Raw genomic sequence first — 27,081 nt, 5'->3', positions numbered from 1 at the left:
CCGGCTGAACATGAGCCGGCAGTGTGCCCAGGTGGCCAAGAAGGCCAACAGTATCCTGGCCTGTATCAGAACTAGTGTGGCCAGCAGGAGTAGGGAAGTGATTGTGCCCCTGTACTCGGCACTGGTGAGGCCACACGTTGAATCCTGTGTTCAGTTTTGGGCCTCTCACTACAAGAAGGATGTTGAGGTGCTGGAACATGTCCAGAGAAGGGCAACAAAGCTGGTGAGGGGTCTGGAGCACAAGTCTTATGGGGAGCAGCTGAGGGAACTGAAGGTGTTCAGTCTGGAGAAGAGGAGGCTGAGGGGAGACCTTATCGCTCTCTACAACTACCTGAAAGGGGGTTGTGGCGAGGTGGGTGTTGGTCTCTTCTCCCAAGTAACTAGTGATAGGACAAGAGGAAATGGCCTCAAGTTGCGCCAGGGGAGGTTTAGATTGGATATTAGGAAAAATTTCTTCACCGAGAGAGTGGTCAGGCATTGGAACAGGCTGCCCAGGGAGGTGGTGGAGTCACCATCTCTGGAATTGTTCAAAAAACGTGTGGATGTGGCGCTTCAGGACATGGTTTAGGGGACATGGTGGCGCTGGATTAATGTTTGGACTTGATGATCTTGAAGGTCCTTTCCAACCTAGTGATTCTGTATAAATATTGGAATCTTTTGAGGAAACATCAGAGAGAAAGATAAGATCCCAGAGGTCTTTCTCTCTTCTCATATGTTAGCAGTCTGACATTATTACACTGCTGGGCCTTGTCATTCATAGTGCTTTTGCAATCTCAGTTTCTATTTCTGGAATGTATTTTTAACAGTACAACTTCCAGAGCGAGAGTTTGCCATGTAGGATTTCAGCAGGGCTGACAGATAAAATACGTGCTGGTGTCGTGGTTTAGCCCCAGCCGGCAACTAAGCACCACGCAGCCGCTCGCTCACGGCCCCTTCCCGCAGTGGGACAGGGGAGAGAATTGGGGAAAAAGTTGTGGGTTGGGATAAAACCAGTTTAATAGGACAGCAAGAGAGAAGGAAAGAACAATCATAACAATAATACCGACAAAGGAATGTACAAGAACAAGTGATGCCTAACACAGCAATTGCTCACCACTTGGCGATCAATAGCCTGTCCCTGAGCAGCGGTTTCCGCCCCCTGGCCAACTCCAGTTTATGTACTGAGCATGACGTCAGATGGTGTGGAATATCCCTTTGGCCAGCCTGGGTCAGCTGTCCTGGCAGTGTCCCCTCCCAGCTCCCCGTGCACCACCAGCCTTCTTGCTAGCAGGCCAGCACGAGTAGCTGGACTGTCCTTGACTACTTAGCGACAACTGAAAACATCAGCATGTTATCAACACTTTCTCATCCCAAATCCAAAACATAGCCTCGCGCTAGCTTCTGTGACGAAAACCGACTATCCTGGCTGAAACCAGGACAGCTGGTTACATAGAGATTGTACACTCAGGAAAAAAAAATCAGTGTTCTCTGTTTGAACCAGATAATTTTCTTTGTGTACTAGTGTTGCTAGGACCATGATAGTGCATACTGTCAGCAAAATACTTTCAAATAGGCTATTAGTAGTGATGTCCTCTATTTTTTTCCTTAATTCTTAGAGAACACCACAAGAATGAGATTCTTAAAATACAGTCTGTTTCAGGACCATCTGTCTAATGGCTTTTGAATATCTGCAATGTGAATTGTGTGCTGAAATAGATGATGAAAACCAACCTGAACAAAACGGTTGTTCTTAACTTGTGTATCCTATTGTGTTCGCTATTACCATATGCTAAGGAAGCCAAATACAACTGGGTGAATCTTATCCCTGTTCTTGATATAGCTGTTTTCTAGAAAAAATGCTGATGTTGGTGTGGAATATGTATGATTTTCAGATTCATTCAAAGTATCTGCCTGGAGGGTACACAACCTGCCAGAATAATTGGGGTTTTAATCAAAAGAGAATTAAAAGACTGTGAAAATTAATGTTTTCAAAACCTGCCTAAAAGAAAAAAAAGTGTTTAAATTGAATGTTTAGGTATACATCTAAGCAGTTTTGGAAACTATCTTGGATAATACTTTATATCTCTTCAATACAGCAAGAAAAAGTAGTCAGAATGCTTAAAGCCCTATGTGAAATAAAGCTTTAAACAGAGGAGGAGAATCTCCATGCAAAGAGTGGTGGAAAATAAATTATCTGCTGAACTCACTAATAAGAATAAGTGCTTATATTTTCCAAAGAAAGCTTAGAAATATATCTGGAAAAAAGAAGGCCAGAGGCTTTGGTTTGTAGCTGTTGAGCCAAAATTAGTGATATACCTGTAGATTGGTTTGCATTTCATTGTCTTCACAGGGACAAATTGTAATGGACTTTCTCTGTCTTAAGAATGTTATGAGTAAATTTTGAAATAAGTGCCTGGGGTTTTTTTGTCTGCATGACTTGTATTATGCTCCCTGGGGGTTCTGCAGCTAGAAAGCCTTGCTTAAAATGTGGACTTTATATAAAAGAGTTTTCTGAAGTTACTACAGGTAAAGTTAACCCCATGCAGGGACAGAAACATTTTAAAGTGGAAAAAATGTAAAATTACTTCTTGTGTAGAAAAAAAGTGGTCTAAAAGGTAAGATTCATAGAAAGATAAGATTGATACTTGGGAGAAGTGACACATTTGGTAGCAAAAGCCATGTCTATGTGATTAAATGCATGGATCTCTTTTTCAGAGTAGTCCTGCCACTGGAGCCGGGCTGAGCAAGTGCTTAGCTCCTTAGAAAAATCAGCAGATCACTTTTAAGTTGCATAAATACTGGTTTAGAAACCAAATCACTCTGCACAATTGTAAAATTTGCAATTTCATTATATAATCATTTGTAAATCCTAAATCACAAGATCATTATGGTTTGACTTTATATTACCTCACATGAAACATAGTGGTTTTTTTCATACTCCTACCATATTATTTGAATTCCTAACCAGTTTCCTGTATGCTTCTCTTAACATTCCAGAGAGCTACCCAGAGTGTGAAAAATAATCAGGTTATTTACCTTTTTTCAGACTTCCAGGCTTTTGGTCTGAAGAAAGGAATGTTCTTCAATCCAGATCCTTATCTGAAGATTTCCATCCAGCCTGGAAAACATAGCATCTTCCCAGCGCTTCCTCATCATGGACAGGAGAAGAGATCTAAGATCATGTGTAATACTGTTAACCCAATCTGGCAAGGAGAGGTAAGCAGTTTGAGTGTTGAGCTGAGACTTTTCTGCAAACATGGAAATGACTCTAGCAATATCTGTTTTTTTCTTTTTAAATTCCTTTCTTATCTAAATAGTTGTTTATCTAGTTGTGCCTGATGTATTTCATGACTTCTTGTCTCAATGCAAAAGGCTTAATTACCTACAAAGATGAATGATACGTTAAAACTTTCAGTAAGGGTTGCACTTGGTGGATGTAATTTATGAAGTTGTTCATTATTGAAGGCAGGCCTAACCTAGAATTGGAAAATAAACTTGGATAGCATGAAAGGCTCCTGTTAGATTGTCATAGTGGTCTTATGCAGGGAGATGCTCTCTTACGCAGCATGCAACTAAAAAGAGTCGATGTGATTGAAAAGTGTCAGTGGTAATACAAATTAAAGGCAACTTTGGCACATTTGCCCATCACCTTGAAGAAATACTCTCTAGTCTGCTGCTGCTTGTTGGAAGGGCTTAGTAGCTATTAATGAGATCTGAGAGTTCAATTGCTGTCTGCTGTTGTTAAAGTACACCCAAAAATGGCAACAGACAGCAAAGAATAAGAAATCTCTCTGGAAATAAAGGGGCCTGACATAATGGGTGTCATCTACTGGTGTTCCCTGTCAGACCAACATCTTTACTACAGGAAGGATTAAAAATAAATAAATAGACTAAATAGTTTTATTCAAATTAAAATGCAAATTGCCAAATGGTTTAGGAATGATTAGGTCGAACTGTATAGACATGAAAGTGTGAGTGGGGAAAAAAGACAGCAGAAATGTCACTGAATACTCCTGCCTGGAGGAGGTTATAGTCAAGAAACTAGGTACCACATCAGTTTATGTGACAGGTGAGCCTAGTGGGTGAGGTTATATGGTGGGGCAGGGGGGACAACCTCAAAACTAGTCTTAAGAAAAATGCTTTCTAATAGGGCATAATTAAGTGGAAGGCCCTGTCATGAGGCATCCACCAAGCTGTAACTTTTCTGTGGCTCCAAGCATCAGATGTATCTGGCTGAGGGGTCCCAGATCAAGCTGAGGAACTGGAACTGACATGGAATATCAGGCAGTTGGCAGAGATCTTTAGGTAAAGTGCATAAGACACACGCCTAGAGGCAGGCAGGCAGGCATGAAAGGGAATCTTGCTGTATGTATGTCACAGTATGTGTGGGATTGTGGGAGCTGGCAGCAAGTGTGGATGCCAGGAGTTGACACTCAGAGAAAGACACAGGATATGAATGTGGTCCCACCACCCATATCAGCCAGTTAACTACTGAGGTGGCACACAAGGCCATCGTTATCCAAAGAGGGATGTAGCAGCTGTGCTGATGGAGGCTGAAAATAGGCATTTTAAAAGCACTTAATACTGGTCAGAAGTCTTCTCTTGACAAAGGCAACTGCCAGCTAATGTAGTTTGTTCTCACCTCAAGGTCCTTTTGCATTGCTGGAGGACAAAATAATCCGAGTAAGAATATGGACCTGATTAAAATATCAAGGGTCTCCTCCTCAGACCATGCAGGATGGCTGAGTTTGTAGACTGATATTTCTTTTTCCAGTGGAGTTTGGCAGCAAGAAAAGGAGAAACAGTGAAATGGTCTAATTATGGACATCGGAAAGCAAAAGAGCACAGCTGGCTTCCAGCTTCTCTGTTCAGCTCCCTGGTTTTCTTGATTACATGCAAGCCACACTGCTGCTCCCTTTCTGTTGTTAGCCTGTTAGTGGCTAAGGAGTCTAAAACAGCAGAGCTGGTATTCAGCATGATGGTGGGGTAGCCCTTTATGTTAAGGAGTGTTTTAATTGTCTAAAGCTTAATGATGTTGATGATAGGGTTGAGTGTTAGTGGGTAAGAATCAGGGGGAAGGCCGACAAGGCAAATAAGATGGTGGGAGTTTGTTGTAGACCACCCAACCAGGATGAAGAGGCAGATGAAATAATTCTATAAGCAGCTGGGAGAAGTCTCACAATCGCGAGCCCTTGTTCTCGTGGGGGACTTCAACTTACCAGATGTCTGCTGGAAATACAATACAGTGGAGAGGAAACAGTCTAGGAGGTTCCTGGAGTGTGTGGAAGATAACTTCCCGGCACAGCTGGCAAGGGAGCCGACTAGGGAAGCTGCCCCACTGCTTTTTGTGAACAGAGAAGGACTTGTGGCTGATGTGAGGGTTGGAGGCTGTCTTGGGCATAGCGATCACAAAATGATAAGACTTTTCAATTCTTGGAGAAGTAAGGAGGGGGTCAGCAGAACTCCCACCTTGGACTTCTGGAGGGCAGACTTTGACCCGTTTAGGAGACTGGTTGACAGAGTCCCTTGGCAGGCAGTCCTGAAGGGCAAAGGAGTCCAGGAAGGCTGGACGTTCTTCAAGAAGGAAATCTTAAATTTGCAGGAGCAGGCTGTCCCCATGTGCCAAAAGACAAGCCAGCAGGGAAGAAGATGAGCCTGGCTGAACAGAGAGCTTTGGCTAGAACTCGGGAGAAAAATGGGTTTGTGACCTGTGGAAGAAGGGGCAGGCAACTCAGGAGGACTACAAGGATGTTGCAAGGTTATGCAAAGAGACAATTAGAAGGGCTAAAGCCCAACTAGAGCTTAATCGTGCTACAGCCATAAAATACAATAAAAATGTTTCTATAAATACCTTAGCAACAAAAGGAGGGCTAAGGAGAATCTCAATCCTTTATTGGATGCGGGGGGGAAACATGGTGACCAAGGAAAAGGCTGAGGTACTTAATGCCGCCTTTGCCTCAGTCTTTAACAGTAAAACCAGTTGTTCTCTGGGTCCCCAGCCCCCTGAGCTGGAAGATGGGGACAGGGAGCAGAATTAAGTCCCTATAATCCAAGGCGAAATGGTTAGTGATCTTCTACACCACTTAGACACACACAAGTTGTGCTGGTTTTGGCTGGAATAGAGTTAATTTTCTTCATGGTAGCTAATATGGGGCTATGTTTTGGATATCTGCTGAAAACAGTGTTGGTAATATAAGGATGTTTTCGTTTTTGCTGAACAGTGCTGACACAGAGTCAAGGCCTTTTCTGCTTCTCACCCCACCTCACCAGTGAGTAGGCTGGGGGTGCATAAGAAGCTGGAAGGGGACACAGTTGGGACAGCTGACCCCAACTGACGAAAGGGATATTCCATACCATATGATGTCATGCTCAGCATATAAAGCTGGCGCGAAGAAGTGGGGGGACACAACACACACATTCAGAGTTATAGTGTTCAGAGTTATGTCTTCCCAAATAGTAGTTACATGTGATGGAGCCCTGCTTTCATGGAGATCCTGAACTCCTGCTTGCTGAGGGGAAGTAGTGAATGAATTCCTTGTTTTGCTTTGCTTGCCTGCACAGCTTTTTCATTCCCTATTAAACTGTCTTTATCTCAACCCATGAGTTTTCTCACTATGACCCTTATGATTCTCTCCCCCATCCCACTGCGGGGTAAGTGAGTGAGAGGCTGTATGGTGCTTAGTTGCTGGCTGAGGTTAAATATAATTTGATGGGATCTGGACAGACTGGAGAGTTGGGCAGAGGGGCAGCTCATGAAATTTAACAAGGACAAGTGTAGAGTTCTGCACCTTGGGAGGAACAACCCCATGCACCAGCACAGGTTAGGGGTTGACCTGCTGGAAAGCAGCTCCATGGAGAAGGACCTTGGAGTCCTGGTAGACAGTAAGTTATCCATGGGACGGCAATGTGCCCTGGTGGCCAAGAGGGACAATGGTATCCTGGGGTGCGTTAAGAGTGTGACCAGCAGGTTGTTGTCCTCCCCCTCTACTCTGCGCTGGTGAGTCCTCATCTGGAGTATTGTGTCCAGTTCTGGGCTCCTCAGTTCAAGAGAGACAGAGAACTTCTGGAGAGAGTCCAACAGAGGGCTACGAGGATGATTATGGGACCGGAACATCTCTCATATGAGGAAAGGCTGAGAGACCTGGGGCTGTTTAGAGAAGAGAAGGCTGAGAGGGGACCTTATCAATGTATATAAATATCTGAAGGGTAGCTGTCAGGAGGATGGAGACAGTCTCTTTTCAGTAGTGACCAGTGACAGGACGAGGGGCAATGGGCATAAACTGGAGCCCAGGAAGTTCCACCTCAACATGAGGAAAAACTTCTTTACTGTGAGGGTGACGGAGCACTGAACAGGCTGCCCAGAGAGGTTGTGGAGTCTCCATTTCTGGAGACCTTCAAAACCCAATTGGACGTGTTCCTGTGGAACGTGCCCTAGGTGATCCAGCTTTGGCAGGGGTGTTGGACCAGATGATCTTCATAGGTCCCTTCCAACCCCTACCATTCGGTGATTCTGTGATCTGGACGAGGGGATCGAGTGCACCCTCAGTAAGTTTGCAGATGACACCAAGTTGGGCAGGACTGTTGATCTGCTTGAGGAGGGTAGAAAGGCTTTGCAGAGGGATCTGGACAGGCTAAATCAATGGGCCGAGGCCAACTGTATGAGGTTTAACAAGGCCAAGTGCTGAGTCCTGCACCTGGGTCATGACAACAACGTGCAACAATATAGGCTTGGGGAAGAGCAGCTGGAGAGCTGCCCAGCAGAAAAGGACCTGCGGGTGCTGGTTGACAGCCAGCTGAACATGAGCCAGCAGTGTGCCCAGGTGGCCAAGAAGGCCAACAGTGTCCTGGCCTGTATCAGGAATAGTGTGGCCAGCAGGAGTAGGGAAGCAATTGTGCCCCTGTACTCAGTGCTGATGAGGCCACACCTCAAATCCTGTGTCAGGTTTTGGGCCCCTCACTACAAGAAGGGCATTGAGGTGCTGGAATGTGTTCAAAGAAGGACAATGAAGCTGGTGAAGGGCCTGGTGCACAAGTCTTATCAGTAGTGGCTGAGGGAACTGGGGTTGTTCAGCCTGGAGAAGAGGAGGCTGAGGGGAGACATTATCGCTCTCTACAACTACCTGAAAGGAGATGGTGGTGAGGTGGGTGTTGGTCTCTTCTCCCAAGTAACAAGCAATAGGACGAGACGAAATGGCCTCAAGTTGCACCAGGGGAGGTTTGGATTGGGTATTAGGAGAAATTTCTTCACGGAAAGGGTTGTCCAGCACTGGAACAGGCTGCTCAGGGAAGTGGGTGAGTTAAATACCCTGGAGGTGTTTAAAAGATGTGTAGACGTGGTGCTTAGGGACATGGTTTACTGGGGGACTTGGCAGTGCTAGGTTAATGGTTGGACTGATAATCTTAAAGGTCTCTTCCAACCGAAATGATTCTATAACGTTCTCCTGCATTCTCTCCATCTGATACTGAGATGTTTACCTGCATGCATTTGTGTTGCAGCCTATGCACATCAGCTGGTCTGAAGTCTTTGGTACTGAAAACTCATCTTGGTTTTTATTGCACAGAAGACCCTAGTGCTGATTTTCTCCAACTTTGTCCCTTTATGGGAGAAGGGGAGAAGGAAGACTGGAAACTGTTGCTAAATCATGGTGGTAGCCATTCTTCTGTCCACTCTTTTCACTGACAAATGTGAATATATGAAGTGAAAAATATTGAGGAATCATAGCCATTTCATGAAATGGATCAGTCACTACTAGTTGTTTTCCCCCAAAAATATTTTAGGCAATATATTATTTCAGAAGGGTGGTTCTTTCCTAAGGTCTCTGTCACTACATGTAAATAGAAGCCAGATGTTCTTTTGTTGGGTTTTTTTTTCAGTTGAATGACATATCTAATCTGCTTTGGCTGCTAAACTTGAAAAAATTTGGAATAGGGAAATAAAACTATAGAAGTAGCTGCGGAGTGGTCTCTTTATATTGAGCAAATTCAGGAGTGAAAGAGTTGATTCAGTTTTGCAGGGCCTCAACACCAAAATGAAGTCCTACAGACTGAGAGATAATTCATTTACTTGTATAATTCCTTCTGGTATTCCCCCTCATATGCATACCAGGTTGTTCTATTTGCATAGTAACCACTTGCATTATAAGAACGCTCTGGAAGCACCATGATACCTCAGGCAATTTTTCATCTGTATTATTGATGATCATCATTTCACATACTGTTAGAATATTGTTCAGCATGAGTTATCCTGACTTAAAGCTATTCTTCCATTGCTCTGTTTTGAAGTACTTTTTACAAGAGGGCATAAGGAAATGGAAATCTCATGCTAAGAGAGACGACTAACACGTGACATTTTGACACTTGCAGCAGAGCTCTGTGAGGTGGAAGAGCTGTCACGCTGTGAATTGTTCACTGATACAGGTTAAAGCCCAGGTGGTATCTTCTGCTGGTGGAGAGGAGTCATTTTGTGATGTTTCTGTTTTCACATGCTCATAGGAGCATAAAATCAGATTCTGCTAAGCCAAAGTGCTGAATATTGCTGTGTGTAATAATGCCAAATGGTAAGTACTTCAGGAGAGATCCAGACTAGCTACTGATGGTGCCTGGGCCTCTACAGGGTCAATGAAGAGAAATAGGCAGCTGTAGAAAATAAAAATAAGTGTCTTCAGACAGGGAACTTGTTGCTGAATCAGAGTTAATGGTCCTGCTTGTTTTCTTACTCCAGGCTCTGCTTTCAAACTGGTGCATTCTTCAGCAACATCTGTACTATTAAACAAAATACGTGAGTTTGTGGAAACCACATACCACTGGGCAACTTGACTGTAAAACCCTAGGTTAAGCAGGCATTGCGCTGGCAGCCCACACAGTTGCAAGAGCGTAGTGAGTGAGTTGTCCTATCATGTTGATTTGAGGGCAAAATGCAAAGGAAATCTCAGAAGGAAGTGTCCACTTCCCAAATCTTCTGTACATGTAGTAGAATTGAGAAGGGTGAATGTTGATTATATCTCTTCTAATATTGCTATTAGAAAAATAATTATCCTATTCCCATATTGTTTCATATTGAGACAATGTGTCTGCTGACACATTCTTTGGAAAAAGATTTAATTTGTCAGCAAGCAGTAAAGTGATAGGTAGTTCAGATGAGCAATAGAGATCATTGGGAATCACAAGCAACAAAGCAAAGTGGTTTAAGAAGTAGTTCACATAACTCCAGCTGGTTAACAAATTCTCTTGATGATTTTGCAGATAAAGTACTTCAGGACTCTGGACTTTCCCTTAGACGTATTTCTTTCTTTCTTAACTGTGGCAGTTTGAGCTAACTGCTTCTTCCGTTTTTGTTCATTTACTAGTGAGTGGAGAGAGAGCTTCAAGGAACAGCAGTGAGATGACTCTTAAAAATTGGTTGTTGCAACCATTCAGCATATTTAAAGTCGTAGGAAGTGTTATGTCGTATTGAATTTCAACTCTGATAATTCTAGCTCTGGGAGAGTAGATTGCCTTAAAGTGGGAGCCCAGTACTAGGATAAAAACAATCTCAACTCCTTGCAGCCTTGCTGTTTGTTTGCCTCAACCTTTACAAATACTGTTAAATTATAGCTGAGGCATAAAAGAATGTTTTGGGTGGCTGCTTTATCACTCTGAAGGTAGCTGCATTTCACTGGTGAATTAATTGATGTGTATAAGCAGAGGTGTTCAGTACTCTGTTGCAAGAGCACTTAACAAATAGTAGTTAATGTGTCAGATCAGATGAACAGAATTACAGTATTTTCACGTCTGTAACTTACATTCTTTGCACCTCAGATAATCCACAACCTTTTAAAAATACCGCACTTGAATAAATTCTCACATAACCTGTCTCTTCAGATTACCAACACAAAATCAGAAGAAGGAAACAGTCAGGGGCTCGAATGCCAGGAGTGGTTTGGGGAGAGGGGGCTGCTGTAATGCAGACTGCCATCGGGGATAGAAGTGTTGGGTTTGGAAGCTGCCTGCAGGAATGCCGAGATGACATAAATGCAACTGACCAAGCGCTGGTTTGCAACTGCTTTTCTTATGATGAGAATTAATAACTTGGGCACCGAGTCTGCAATCATGAATGGTGTTTGATGGACCACCCAGCAGTACTGGGAGTCAAAGCTAGCCTGATCATGCAATATGAGGTTTATGTTAGTGCTCTGCTTCTCTTGTGGCTTTATGTTGGCTGATCTGATGAGTACTACCTGATGTAGCACAAACCTAGAGCAATGCAAGCAGGGAATACTTGATCAAAGATGTATCTTTCCAAAACAAAGGTAAACCATTAATGATGATTTAATAAATATGAATCAACAGTATGAATTTAAATGAAAGCAGGGTATATTTGATCTGATTTTGATCTAATATTCAGAGCACTAATGCTGAGAGTTCTACCATGGCCTCACAGAATCATTGAGTGATTTCATTTTGGACTTCTGGTGAAAAAAGCAACAGCAACACCACACTGATTGAACTACTTATTGTTTAACTTAGATAACCTTTTTCCCCCTTCTACTGGCAGATACAAAAGAATCTCCTGCAGAAACTTGGAGGCCTTTATACCTATGCCTAAGTCCAATATAGGAGCAGTGAAATCCAGATCCTGAATTCAGGATGAGTTTTGCCAAAGGTGTCATTGGGACTGAGTTAAGCCTTGTGAGTGGTAGCTTCACTGTATAACATTTCTGCACACATGGCCAAGTAAAGTGTAAAACACAGTTTGACTGCACAGAAAAGCTGTGATTTTACAGCTGCAGTTTTTTGAATATCTGATGATGATTGAAGTGTGAAAGCCCAAGACAACTTCAGTTTCTTCAGGAATAGGCTATGGTATGAAAAAATGGTTTCAATTTTTTTTTTATATGTTATTCTTCTAGAAATGCATTTGAATCTTGTATAATAGTGCTCATGAGAGTCCTCAATATTTTCAGTCTATGCTGTGCTAATAAATTTGTAGACAATGTGTGAGAGTTGCAGGAAAAACCCTGACTCTTTAAGTAGTGTTTACACTTGATATATCCAGAAGTTCTTTTAAATTTCTAATGTTTTAGGGTTGAAATTTGTTAGTGATAGAGACATCTTGTAAAACTCTGTAAGCTATCAGAGAGAATTCATGATGAGCCTATTAACTAGTAAGTCCGAATGTTGTGGAATACATGGAAATAGATGAGAAGGGCTTTTTTTATTCCTTGTTTCTAATACAGAGAGGTAGAAAATCTGAAGGAGAAATCTAGGAAGCCAATTTGCTGAAGACCCTATCCAACTTTGAAGGCGTTCAGTAGAAAGGATTGAATCAGATCTTAGAACAACAACACATATTTATGTGCACCCCTTTTGCTCTTGGAAAAAACCCAACATTGTGCCACACCAGAATAAGGTACCACATTGGCTCTGGCACCCTGCAGTCACTGCTGAATTCCAGGACTCTCTCGGAGTACGTGTAGGCATGTCCCAGGCTTTGGCAGTAGTGGAGCTATGTGCTTGATACTACTGACTCTGCAATATTTTTTATTGTATTGAGATGTACTGTAGTAAGTTTAAGAAACTGGAATTCCCCATGAGCTTATCCAGTTGTTCATGTGAGTAGTGCTGTATGGGGCAGGAGTGATATGTAGAGGAAGTTCTTGAATGGGGAGTAAAATAATACAGATGGAGAGTGGTGAGTGCATTAGGAGTGTAATTAGTTTCAAATACTCCAGTGAAACAAAACCCCCCTAATGAAATATTCAGCTGAAAGACTTAAATCTGCCTTCATCCATCAAATGTAATTTAAAGCCTTTTAAGATTTACTTCTGCTTGTATCATCTGTGTGGCACAATGGCTATCGCAAATAAATTTTCTTTTTAATTATATTGCTTATTCAACTCCAAATCAAGAGCCTAATTCTTCCTGTCACCAATGTATTAATTTACCTACCTTTCACCGGTTGTTATACTGACTATTTTTAAGGACTTTTTCTTGCACTTAACTTGTTTAATTGGTGCTAATAGACATTCTGTTCATTTCAACAGCTTCCTTGATAGTGTTACTGAGAGCTGATCACTGATTTGTCTATATTCAGGGATGCAAATAATATTGGTGAAAATAAAACATGGGAATTAATCATCATAATTAGTTTGCTTTCTATGAAAACTAGTCTCAAGCTCCGTAAATGGTTCTGTTATCTTATAAATGGATACTTACAATGCTGTCAGATCGGCATTAGTATGTGCCTTCATTCTTTACCATGTATGTCATGCATTAAACCCCCAAAAGATCTGTTCATGTTAAGAAAATTAATCATCTGTGTATGTAAAAACATTGTCAGGTCTGGAAGCAAATAGGCACTGAAAAGTAGATTACGGTCTGAAACCCCTTCAATGGTTTTTACTACAGTATTTAGAGATCTTGCTTGAAGATGGTAGCAATAATGTAACATCAGATTTATATTCAGGTGATTGAGATCGTGTGAGAGCATGTGTCAGCTGATCCTAGGTAGCTTTGATTCTGATTTGTGTCTCTGTGACAGTGAATCTGCAGGAGGCGGCTGTGTAAAATCTAAAAATTAAAGGAAATTCCTAATGACTTACTACTGACCAGAGACAAAATGGATGATATATCGCTTAGCCCTAGGAGACTTAATATGTTGATGTGATTCTCTTCATCATGTCACTTTTGCTCTTCCCTCTCCCTCCCTTCTCTGTACTTCTATGGAAGTAATGAATTGTGGCTTGTTGATTTTTGGTGCCTGAGAAAAATATCAACAAAAGCTTTTCCTTTGGCTGGGGCATTGTAAGGCTGTGCCTGGTACAGATTCTTCAGTGTCCAATAAGATGTGCTGTAATGCTGCAGCTTTTCTCTTAGTGAGGAATTAATAGGGTCTCTCTCTCCCCTATCCTACTGCCTATGCTCATTAAACACGTAGGAACAAAGCAATCATTGCATCTTCTGCCACTCTAGTAAGTGGGACAGGCATTGATACATGGCTGAAGGAGTGGGGAAAGTAGAGAGATGCAATAGCGTTCCTTCTAGAGCAAGTCTGCTTCCACCTAGCCATCATAATTCCAGAGGGATGCAAGAACATCCTAAAAAGGAAATAACTGAAGAAGAAGCTGAGAAAATAATACAAATACTAACTTGCTCTATAGATCATTGCTCTTATAAATTCAATGTTAAGACTGTAGTATTTTCGTTCTGTTCAAGAGAGCAGTTTCAAAGCAAATCTCCAGATCTCCCCACTAAAGACACTGCTTGGCAGTCTTAAAGTGTATGAACTGAATTATTCTCAGTGGTAAGTAGGCCAAGAGATGTGCTTCAGGAGTGCACCTAGCACTTTTCAGATGATAATGGGAGTTTAATCCAGGGCACCAGCCTGGAGTTACTTCATGGTAAAACCCTTGCAATGTGTCTGGATGGTGGTAATCAGATGCACAGCACCAGCTGCTTTGCTCTCCCAATCTGCTCCTATTGTACCACATGTCTTCCCGATGCAGACATGGCCGACGTATTCCAGGGATCAGGAAGCACCAGTGTCCACAAGTCCTCCTTACCGCTGCTCATGACACATACTATTTTTCCCCAGTATGCTAGGGATCTTCAATCATTCCTTGTGTTCAGACTTTTCTGCACATAGCATCCTTTTAGGAATACACCTGACAGATAACCATTTCTTGTAACAGTTCTAATACATTTCTAGAGGAAAATAAAAAGGTCTTCTCCCCCTCTGGAGCTCAGTACTCAGAACTTCCCTGCATTCTCTTCCAAAGCCCCTAACTCTGTGGATTTTCTAGTCCGGGATTCTTTCAGACACAGGGGCAGCTGGTTGACCATTCTTCCAGTGGTGCTCCTCACTGTGAGGGTGTCAGTGATCTCCATTCATCTACATCTAACCTGTAAAGAGGAGACCTCTTGTCCCCTTGTCCGATCCTTACCAGCAAGGGATAGCTGATATACTACATGGACAAGATGGATCTGAGACTGTTTCCAGGGCCAGGCACCCTGTGAGAAACAGGTTGTTCCTAATAGTAATTTCTTGGCAGTTTTGTTGAGGCAATGTGCCATCTCTTCTGTGGAGTGTATCATCTCAAGTTCGAAGAGTCATTTTGTACCAAGCTATAGCTGATGTGATATGCAGGGTAATGCACTGTGACTAATGCAACATTGTAGGTAATTACTGGTTTGGGCTAATCAGAGAGTAGAGATTTAACCTCTTGTTTATTATCCATTCATCCACTGACTGCTGTAGATCAACTATAAATTTTGGGTCCAGTGATACCTTGTAAGATGTTTTTTCCCCCGCACATTTTATATAACGCACTTGAGTTTTGGTTAGGAATCAAGTAAAATCATCAAGTTCTGTCCATAACAATTTTTGTGGTATGTTCTTGACAGGTGTCTTGTTTTCTGCTTTTATCTGAATAAGTACATGATCAGTCATTAGACAAAGTCTTTTCCTTGGGTGGAGTGCCTTGAAACTATAGCAGTTCTGGCAGATGAGTTTGCACCTGTGTTGAAATTCATTACTTCCTTTGAGAGTTTTTGTATTCAAGTACAAAGAAAGCCTCAGATGAAGTCACAAACCACATCCATGCAGCCATTGTCAAGTTTGGTGGACCTCTGAACAGCTGAAGAGCCTAAACTTTTTAAGAAGTTGTTAGAACATCAGAATTTAAAAACAGAAATTATATTTTCACTTTGTTCTTTGACTCTGAGAAAAACCCATTTATGTAAACTTCAGTACACCCTTCTATGGTTAGCCTCAGTGTAGTTTACTAAGTAAACTTTAGTGTCTTTGGATTCCAGCAGTTCCATGGAGTTCTTGACCAGTTTTGCAGGGTTTACACTAACAGTTGTGATTCAAGGAACTTAGATTTTTTGGGGGAAAAAAACCCCAACCAATGAACAAGCCCACAAAATGAGCTGTGGTCTCAGTGAAAATATACAGCTTAAAGATTCCGGTCTTAGATTGTGAAAGAAAATGCACAGTAGCCAATGCCAGCTGCAAAACATAAAAGAATCTGGCTTCAAGGAGTGTCAGAACAGTCAGAAGTCCTTTTAAAATAATATTGTACTAAATCGTACTAAAGCTTTTGTATTCTTGTTTTTCTCTGCAACTGTGAACGTTATACTTCTTTTTAATGTGAAAGCTTAATGTGAAAGCTTAATTTCAGGGTTAATTCTGTAACACTAAGAGTTGTGATAATAAGAAAAGTTCTAAGTAACAGAAGACTTAGTAAAAACTGTAACAGTAATATAAAAAAATGGCAGCAGCCTTATTCTTACAATGCAGCACTTCTGGTTATCAATGGTGTAGTTTGTGGATATGTAAGAAGCCATATCAAACTTCCCTCATCCATCTTTGCTATCTCATGGCCTCCATTTCTCGCTCCTCCTTGGGATAAATTATTAATCACAGCATCGCTGAGTGTGAACCCAAGGGTACTGCAGAATTTACAATCGGTGTGTTTTTTGTCTTTTTTCAAAATTAGATATGAAGCTTGTGCTGTCTTTTTCACAAACCAGCCGTTGCTGTGTGACAATTAGTAATTAGGCAAGGAAAGGATGTAACTTATTCCAGCAGTAATACATTACTACCATGTTACGTAAGTTGGAGAAGACCATGAAATACAGGGTCCTTTCTCTTCCAGATAGATAGAATAGTAAAGGCTAAGGCTTTGAACAGTGCAAATGCAGCTGATGTTTTAAGGCTAAGGTACAGGGGCTGGCATTTGCCAGGAAAGAAGGTGAAGGAAGAGAGGGAAACTAGGATTTGATGGTGATTTGCTTCCGCATCCAAAGACACCGGTCCCATCTTTAAATATCACAAGAATATACGTGTTTTCAAAAGTGATTGGTGATTTTTGAAAATGATTTTATAAGGTTTTGAGTTCTTAAACCGAAGTGTTTTGCTGGGATCCATTTTCAAAGGGCCAGAGGCCCATGTGTTCTGCAAACAAGGATTCCTTTGGGCTTTTCGGTGTGGATGGCCTGAGCCTGAGGCATCCACAGTCAGGAATTGCCTTAGAAAAATCTTGCCCATTAAGGATTAAACTAGATGAGAGCAATAACAGGAGCAAATGCTTAGATAACGGAAAACTGAATTATGTAAAATTATCACTATTTTATAAGTTGTCTCCAAAATCATTTTACTGAGTTCACTTTTGATCTCAAACTGCAGTTGTTTCCAAATGGCAAAACCTTTGAGTTCTGCCACAGAATGCTTCTGGTCTTAAAGGCTTAATTGTATTTCCAAGATGCTGCTGTTTTTACATGTCAGAACATTCTCCTAGCAGAAGCATTTGGCTTCTGCTAGGAGAATGTTCCCCCCTTCTATGGGGCATTTGGCCCCATAGACCAGGGGCTGGTCCCAGAGCAGTCTCCTATATCCTCAAATGCAATGTGGTTGGCAGGTTAAATCAGAACACAATTTGATTTTTTACATCATTATCCCTGCGTTTGTGCATCTGAGAGGCAGTGCTGTTCAAAGGAAAACGGACATTTCCTTTGGTTGATTCTAACACACCTTGCTCCATGCATCCCAACTCTCTGCTTAGGTGCTGATAATTCCTCTGGAAAAAATGTCAATGTGTTTCTTGTGCAAGAAAGGAACTGTCTGGTTTGGTTCCCTCTGACATTATGGAAACAAATGCTCGTGCAGATTCTGATTGGCTTCAGAGTTGTAACACAAGACAAAATATTAATAACATGGGAAGGTGCAGGTCATTAACTATGCTTTACTTTCCATTTATGAACAGTTTAGTCTTTACCTGTGTGGGTACTCTGTACCCCACAGAGACTTTTTTTACAATATAGGGGTCAACAGCATAATAATGAGAATTCATTAAATGGCAAATTGCTGTGCATTACAATAACCTTATTCAGTAAAAGTTAATTCCCTCCTTCTACTTTCCTTTTAAGTGTCATGAAGTGGCAGTTACCCAAGGTTTTTATCAGGTGAAACATGGTAATACAACTTATTTTTATAAGGCAACTTTGAATATAGATGTGGAACTAATGTTCTCCCCTTTGCTCAGTTTAGCCTCTTCGGTAACCTGTTGCAGAGATGTAGACGAAAATGAGAAGAAAATAATGCTTTAGCTGATATTAGAATTTTATTCCCTTGATTACTTGCATGTTTGCAGGGTCTGATTAACAGAATATCCCACTCGTACCGGGTTTCACTTGAAGCTGTTTGAACTAAGCATTTCTGAAAATTAGATCATGATTCAATAGAGCACGCACAATTTAGGGCTTAACTCCAGACCTCGATAACGCAGAGCATGATTCTGTTGTGAAGATTGTTTTTGGCAGCGGGAAAGCTATAAAGTTCTTTCATCCATCTCAATATTCACTTACTGCAGAAGTTGTCTTCCAGTTCAATACTGACCCTTCAGTTAGGTGAAGAGCAGTCTTAACAGTTTTCTTACTGGTGCGCACCACAGCAGAGTTGTGGGGGTTTTAATTGGTGATATGTTTGGAAAAAAGACTCTGATCTGTGTCACCAGCTCCCAGTCTCTACTGAATTTAGACAATCTAGGAGCAAGCAAGGCTGAGTTATCTAATATACTTGCTTTTCGCGATTATTCTGAAGTAGTTTTGCTTTCCCTGTGGGGAGATCATGACATCTCCAGGTGCCCTAACGCTCCCAAGCTTGGAAGCTCTACATGTGGACTTCCTTGCTCCTACAACCTAAAACATCATCCTCCTTGTTCCTACCTCAGGTTCACATGCACACAGTCTCTAAAAGCTTATTGAAATGTTGCTTACAATTAAAAATAGATGTTCTTAAAACCAGATCAGCTGAGGTGATGGTCACATGTTTCAAAGCACTTGGTGACAACAATCGTTTTTAGATGGTGCAGTTCCTGTCTTCCCCAGTATCATTTGTCCAGTAGCCTGTGCCGTGGCTTACATTCTGGTTTAGCTTTCTGTGGGATCATGCTGTGAACCAGGTTAGGAGACTGATCCAAATAAATAGTCGGTTCAGTCTTTTTCCTTTTTAAGGAGGGGCAGAGGTGAGCAAGAGAGGGAGAGATTTCAAGATGTATCTCTCTGATAGTGTATCCCCTTCACCTTACTAGAGCCTCACTTCTCAATAGCTGGGGTGTGCCTCACAGCTGAAGCACCACAAATAGCCAGTCAAATGCAGAGAGGACTAATTTCACTTGGAGGGAAACGCTAACTAATCATCTCTCTAGGATGCCAGTTCAGTTGTACTCACATGCAGCTGTTTAAAGTTTTTAGAAATTTGGGGGGGGTGTGCAAAAAAGGGAAAAAAGTGTAATCTGTGTAATTACATTTAGATCAATAATCACTGCCAGGGCAGAGTTCATTACATTTCTGCAGGTGTATTGTCCTTACCATCAGTGAACCTTGTTTAGAGAGTTTGGATGCTACCATGACATGAAAAATGAAATTCCTGCATTCCCAAAGTCTGATTCTGCAGCATTACACAGTACCTGTAGGGTGCTTTTACCTGCCTGCTTTGAGGCCAAGCTCTTTTTATTTTCAGGCCTATACCTCGGAGTCCAAGGACTGCTTCTGTCCTGTGAAAAATCTGGAAACGTAACAGAAGTCGATAAGCCACTAGCAGCTGTGTGGTGTTGTGGCCCAGCCACCATCTTCATGTTCTGTGCTCTTCCTTTATTGCAGCAATTCAGTTTTGTCTCCCTGCCCACGGATGTCCTGGAAATTGAAGTTAAAGACAAATTTGCAAAGAGCCGACCGATCATCAAGCGTTTCCTGGGAAAACTCTCTATGCCGGTTCAGCGTCTCTTGGAAAGACATGCCATAGGGTAAATTTGCTGCTTATGCTACTTTCTGTTGTTTAACGAGTGTGTTGCTATTTTGAAGTCGCTGATGATATATCATTATACTGATATAATGATGTTGAGGGGGAGTTACTAAACTGACAGTTGTCTGATGAATGACGTTGATCTTAATTAGAATTTATAGGACTATGGGTCAGACAAAGAATTCCCTCCATAACTGTATCCGTTGCATTTTGAAAAATAAGAGCTGGCATTTAGGAAAGAAAACTGTTTTGTGTATCATGGCTGCGAATGTGGAGAGTGCAATATTTTCAATTTGAATATTCTTCTAATATTATCAACAGGCTGTTTTTGTGTTTCAGGGAATTACCAATGGGCTAAAATCATGCCAGATCTGTTCCTCCTCCCTTTAATTTCTGGACAGTGGAAATGTTATTAAAAAAAAAAAATATGTATCATGTTGTAACTAAATCTTTCTGACCCTACCCTGCTGCCAAAGAATAACCAGTTCACTTGAGCTCACCAACTCTGCCCTGCTTCCCCTTTGCATGAAAGTCCTGGGAAGGTGTATGCTGCTAAAGCAACACAAACCAATTTGAGGAAGATGGATAGTATTCAGACAAAGCCAAAAAGTTGGCTCTAAACTTTAAGGTTCAAGCCTTGAGGAGTAGGGAGAGAAAGAGTTATCTCCTGAGGAGAGCATACGCAGTGCAGTTTCTAAGGAGGCATTTCTGAAAATTGGATCTCAATTCAGCAGAACAGCAGGAAGCTGAGCTTGTTGGAAGTGGTTTTGAACAGCTGGTTCAGAAACCGGCTGTGATATTGACAGCTGAATCTACCAGAAGGGACTAAGCTACCTCCCTGTTCCTTAAGTAGGGAAGATTGAATAGCTTTTTAGGAACCAGATGGAAAAGAACAGCTTGGGGAAGGTAGAGCCCTATGACTGATACCATTGGCTTCCCTCTGTATGAGATTTCTCACCATCTTCTGATTGTATCTTCCTATTTTACTTCCTTATTGTAAACACTGTCTATCTAAGGATATACTTTGCCAAGAGCAGTGCCTTCAACATGCACCTAAATCTGGCTTACTTTTAATACCATAGTGGCTTTTAAATCTCAGGCAAGAGATGAGATCATCATACTATCAATGAGAAGTATACACACAAGTTCAGAAAGATCATACACCAATCTTGAGATCATCTCCTATGAATTTGATGCATGTGAAACTCTCCTAGCAAGTCTATTGGGCCCAACTGGGAATGAACTATGTTTCTTCAAAAGATGTTTGAATATTACTTAGTGAACCCTTTACACTCAAAAAATGCTTTGCAAACATTGATTCAGCCTCATTTTGGGCAGCTGGGAAGTTAATCTCTTCTATAGTTTCATTCTGTTCTGAGGGGTGGATGAAGTGTGGCAAAGGGAGGGACCTGCACAAGGACAGAATGGAGTCATTGATCAACCTTGTCAGGAAGGTGTTCTCCTGATATTTCAGCTTCATAGAGGTAAGAGGGGTGGAAAGAGATGAAGAGCAGTCATTCAGCCAGTTTGAAGAGAGAAGGTGGTAAGTGGGGACTGGCTTGTACAGGATTTTGAAAGAAAGGACAGGAAAACTGAATTTTATGCAGATGGTGAAGGGAAGGAAATACAGAAATGCGAGGCTCTACAGAAGGGTAGATACGGTCAGATCAGCAGGAAGTGAAGTCTTGTTTCAATAGCTGAAGTGGGAGTTGTTTGCTTCCCATGCTGATATTTTCATACCCATACTGCAGAAGTTCCATTCCCACCGTTCTCTCTCTTTATATACATATGTGCTTGTCTATCCCAGAAGCCTGTCTTATTCACTGACTCAGCTGTTTCATTGTAATTGAAGACATTGTCCTCTCCTCCTCTGCCATACGTTCTCTCGTACACAAGTCAACATGCCCTCATGGCTGGGTTGAATAGCCTTTGAAAACCATTATGTATTTTTGTAGGACACAGCAGCTTTATCTGTGCACAGTAGACATTGGGTAGGTTATAGTCTATTGTGACGACATTTGTTTTCTTTCAGGGACAGGGTTGTAAGCTACACTCTGGGTCGCAGGCTTCCTACAGATCATGTCAGTGGCCAGCTGCAGTTCCGATTTGAGATAACTTCTTCCATCCATCCAGGTAATTCTCAGTCTTAACCTATCATTTATCTAGATTCCTTTTTTTTTTTTTGCTTTGCGTTCTTTCTCCTCAGAAATCTGAATTCATTCCTGGCTGCTCTGGGACTTTAGGTACAGTCATGAGCAAAAGAAAGTGCATAAAGTCCCCCATCACAGGATGCATCGTGAGTTATAACTTCTTCCCTGTTATCTCTTAGCTTAAAGCTTCTGGTGTCTCGTATCCCCCCTGTTCTTGGCTGCTTCAAATATTTTGCCACATCACTGGGAGAGAAGAGGGTAGAAAACTAAAGTCTCATCTGGTTCTCTCACCTGTCCTGGGGAAGTGCTAGCTGGGCTGTTACCTGTAGAAGCATCTGCATTTGAGCACTTCATAGCTAAAAATGGAAACTGTAATAGTAGAGATAACTAGAAACTTTCACATTTTGATATTTTTAATGTATAATGTAAACCAAAAATAATTCAATGTTCCCCTTCCTTCACTTCCTTTTGGTTTGGTTTTGGTTCAAGTTCTCTTGTAGTTTTTAAGAACTTACTGTCATGATGGTGTAAGTTTGAACTTTGGTTTTCATGTCACAGTCTCAATAGCATTGCTCAGGGGCTTTTTGCCTCTCTGTGGTAGTACCCTCTCAGGTACACTTTGTTAAGCCAACAGCAGCTGCATTAGTGGTTGGAAATCGTGACCTGTCCCTTGCTGGAATACCCTGACTTCTGTCTTTGGACTATTTGAATGGCATGAAAGAGCCCAGGTTGTCTGGCATCTGGGAAGAGGTGGTACAGATGAGGACCAGATCAAAGGATGTTTTGGAGAAAGTTTTTTCCTTTTAGGGATGTGAAAAAACAGGGTTTTAAGTTCTCTGTTGTGGAGTCCTGTCAGCTTCAGCACGACAAGAAAAATGTCATTAAAACCTCAGGGAAGGCTTCCTTGTCATTCCTGTGATACTTCCTCCAGTGCCAGTTGGCTCCACGAGCAGTTTCAAGAAGGTGTTACCTTCAGGTTATCTTGCAAGGAGTCAGGATGCTGCATGCAGATTACCACCATGAGTAAGCCCTATGATTGTTAAATCCACTGTACAAAGACAGCCTAGTAAAAAAAAAAAAAACCCAAAACCTCATTTCTTGATAGTTGCTCAGTTGCCCGCTCATTTCACGCTGTAATTTATGCTTTTAATTTTCTCAGATTGCTGTGGATGCCTGTGCTCCCACAGCCAAGCTTCTGGTTCAGTCAACACTTCTTGTTAAAGGAGTAAGTAATTTCTTTTCCTGTCTCACAGATGATGAAGAGGTTTCCATTAGTGCAGATCCTGAGCCAGCTGACCTCCAGGAAAGCCCTGTGAATAACCCCACAGAGGAAAGCCTCGGTGAGCCTCCATGCATCAACACAGTGACCTCAGAAAGTACAGCTCCAGAACAGCTAAACGGATACGGTGTGAACAGTGTGGATAGCCCAGGGGCTGTCAAACCACCTGGGGAAGTCAACCAGAACAGCTTAAATGAAGAGCTAGCAGGAGATGGGGAGGTTGATGTGGTGCCAGTTCCTGAACCTTTGGAATCCATCCCAGGAGAAGTGCTGCCTTCTTTGAGTGCTACGGACCTCACAGAGCAGCTAGCTCTGCTGGCTTGCATGTCTCCTCCTGAGACTGAAGTTAGGGAAAATAAAAAAGTCAATTCTGGTACTCAGGGAGATGGTGCAGTCTTGACCAGCGTAGAAGCATTAGATATTGATGAGGTGAGTGCAGATGTACATGCTGACAAGGATCTAGAGAAGAGTCAGGAAGAAGAAGGGGCTTCAGCCCAGGAGGAGGAAGACAACAAGCTACAACTGAGGACCACAGCAAAGAGGAAAAACAGGCCGTGCTCCCTGCCTGTGTCTGAACTTGAGACAGTCATAGCTTCAGCCTGCGGTGAGCCAGAGACCCCTCGCACGCACTACATACGGATCCACAATCTGCTCCACAGCCTCCCCTCCGCGCAGATGAGTAGTGATGGGGAAGAAGAGCAAGATGGTGGCAACAGCGGGGAGAATGATGAGTCTACAGTCAAGGAGGCATTGGAGAAGGAGGTGGTCAGTGAGAGTGAGACAGTGGCAGCAGAGCCTCCTCTGGAAAATGAGGCTGAAGAGAACTTCAGCCAGAGCACAGTGCTTCCTGGGACCTTGGATGAGCAACTCTCTGACTTAAATGATGGGCTGTTGGATGGGGAACAGCCCAGGACAGGAAGCGAGAGCGAGTCGAGCTCCAGGCCCAATGGTGACAACGAATGCGAGGCGTGTGACACGTCCTGCTACAGCCCCTCCTGCTACAGCACCTCCTGCTACAGTACCTCCTGCTACAGCACTTCTTGCTACAGCACCTCCTGTTACGACAGCAACAATCGCTTCTCCAGCCATACCCGCTTCTCCTCTGTCGACAGTGCAAAGATTTCTGAGAGCACGGTCTTTTCCTCACAGGATGATGAGGAGGAGGAGAACAGTGCTTTTGAGTCAGTGCCAGATTCAGTACAGAGCCCTGAGCTGGACAGGGAGCAAGTGGATGGCTCCTCCCAGTGGCCAGATGAACTAGTAGCTCATGGTGGGAATCCACAAAGAGGCACAGAAAGTCTAGACGCCCCAATAGCAGGTCCAAGCAGCAGAAGAGAAGGTTAGATCCTGAGAATCGATGCGATGAGCAACCCTGATTATCGGGATGTCACAGAAGGCATCAGATAATCAAGGTTTCGGATAGCTTACGGTTTATTTCGTACAAATTTGGGGGCTGTAAGCTGGGCCAGATACCAGGGAGGGTTGGATAATTGAGCCTGTCCTTAAAAATCCCAGCAAAACCAAATAAATCAGATGGGGATCTGTATATATGGATTCCTGTAGATATACGTGCATCATTATAAAATAAAGATTAGCTACTGTAGTTATGTGGCAGATCAGCATTATCACATCCACCAAGTCATTTCCTGGGATTATTCCATTTCACATATCTGATGTGCTGCTGTGTCTATGATAGTCGGTGAGAGGACCAGCTTGTGCTTGTCAAGGGGCAGATTTATGCCAACTAAGGATCTGGGCTAGTGTTTCTGGTAGCCATGCACAGTCATAAGCATGAAGAAATGCAAATATTTGTCTTTTATGAACCAGGTTTTCTAGCCCTTGTTGTTCCTGTTCCTCAAGTATCAGACAAATCTACCTCAGATTTCACAGACCATAGGGCAATTCAACAGATATTTTTTTTTTCTTAGATGCTTTGAAAATGTAACTATATTGAACAAAATTCTCATCTCCTTATCCTTCTCTACAGACGAAACATACGTTAAAAAAAGTAAATTTTTGTCTTTGTAATTTAGGCATTGTATTTCCCAATCCTTCCAAACTGTTAAATTAAATACCTCCCTTTGGTAACTCACTTTATGTTGTATGGAGTTATACAAAGGATGGGTTTGATCACTCATTTTTTTCTCCAGCTAAAGAAGTAAAGGCCTCAGCAGCAGCTAAGGAGTATGCAGAAAGGTCAAGAGGTAGCCTTTGTATTGCCAAATCCCTTGTCATCTGTCTCCCATTATAAGTGACACCAAATTAAAATGTCACTAAAAGGATAACCTACTTGGGGATCACTGGGAAACCCCAATCAAAGCATCCTTCTACCTTTTCCTTCTCTATTCCTAATTTTTTTACCCCCACCTTCCCACTGCCACAGACCCTGCCCCAGCACAAAGAAAGATGTAAGGGTGGACTGTGTAAAGGCTTTCTAGACAGCTGGGCCTAGGCAATTATTTGCTCTGCAGAGCAGAATCTAGCCCAAATAATTAAATTCTCAGAAGCACACAGAGGTATAGAAACCCACAGTTTCCTTCCTTGCAGGCAAGGGTCTTTGTGTGGACAGCATTTACGTGCAAGTATACCTAAGGGGACATGAACGTGTGTGTGTGAGACCATGCTTACAGATTTGATGGACTGTATGTACTTTTGAGAGGGGATGTGGGGGGAGAGGGTGTCTTCTGCATACGGACCGGTACAGCTCCAAGATTGTGCCTTTTGAGCACAAAGGGCACTTCAGTGTTCCGGTGGCTTTGCTTTGACTAGCTGAGGGTATGTCTGAAGGGCAGCCTGGCTCTTAGCACTCTTTTGATGTCACTGGGGGTGCTTCAGTGTATGTGCACATTGCTTCATGACTTGGCAGCTGTTGCAAATACAGTAGATGTGGTCACCTCCATCCACTCCAGGTGACTGATACTACCATGCTTCCACTGGCTTGGCGTAACTGTCTTGACTAGGGGAGAGTCAATTTGTGGTGAGGTAAGTAAAGAAAAAAAGATGGATGATCTGGTAGTTGGTGCTACAACACCTGTAGTAACAGCACAGTTTTTAGGGCTATGAGAGATGGAGTTTTAGCACTGAGTAATAACTTACATAAGTCTGCTGTCTGTTCAAAACACGCAGCAGATGCAACTGTGAGATACGCCTATACACAGGTGGTTTAATGAAGACATTGAACAGGCCATACGGTATCATCGGAGCACCTAGAAGGGGGAGTATTTTTGTCTAAGTGATTTTTCTCGCTTCTGGAAGGTGTGAGAATTTTTTTACAGTTTTGTACCAAATTAGCTTTTGCCTTCTAGCTATTGGTTTTTTAAAGAAAAAGAACATTTTTGGTAAATGTTTTTCTATGTTTGATAGCTATGTTTGGGTTTTTTTACAAAATGTTCATTCTTAGGCTACTAAGATTCTGCCAATAAAGACAGCTAAACCAGCCAGCACACAGTGAGTTTGGCTTAGCTGAATGGTGTGATTTTTTAATTTTGAAGTATTTTTGTGTAATTTTCTGGTGATGTTGGAAATGCTAAATATATTTTTTTGCCCAAGTTGCATCTTTCTGATGCATGCGAATGTTATATTTATGCAATTCAGATTGTATCTGTATTAACAGGCCCACCCAGAGCTGGAGGTTATAGTGAAAAACTGTTACCACATAATATGAAAATGTGTCCCTTAGTAGGATAAATAGTCTTGGTTTCTAAGGTTTTAAGTACAGACCAAGAAGATATCTTAATTCTGGAACCTGTGAAGTTTTACTGTGCAGGTTCCTTATTCTCACAGTTAAGTCTAAGATGAGGAATAGTTTTTCATCCCTACTATAAGTTCTTAGTTTCTTACAGGATTCTATAAACATTGACTGGATCTTAAGTTACTTGTTCCTTTCAACA

At 42.1% G+C, this 27,081-nt stretch overlaps 1 protein-coding gene across 1 annotated transcript in view; it reads left to right on the top strand.

The window, feature by feature from the left end:
- HECW1 (HECT, C2 and WW domain containing E3 ubiquitin protein ligase 1) overlaps positions 1 to 27,081 on the top strand; it is a gene marked incomplete at its 5' end in the record, with an annotated part of 190,275 nt that overhangs the window by 93,928 nt on the left and 69,266 nt on the right. The window contains 4 exons of the mRNA XM_081996466.1: positions 3,026 to 3,195; positions 19,621 to 19,763; positions 21,795 to 21,895; positions 23,166 to 24,530. Coding sequence (XP_081852592.1) covers positions 3,026 to 3,195; positions 19,621 to 19,763; positions 21,795 to 21,895; positions 23,166 to 24,530 — 1,779 coding nt within the window. The remainder of the gene's footprint in view (positions 1 to 3,025; positions 3,196 to 19,620; positions 19,764 to 21,794; positions 21,896 to 23,165; positions 24,531 to 27,081) is intronic.

This window comes from Phaethon aethereus (genome assembly GCF_964289735.1).
Source record: "Phaethon aethereus genome assembly, chromosome: 2".
NCBI lineage: Eukaryota > Metazoa > Chordata > Aves > Phaethontiformes > Phaethontidae > Phaethon > Phaethon aethereus.
This window is presented reverse-complemented; position numbering and strand designations above follow the sequence as displayed.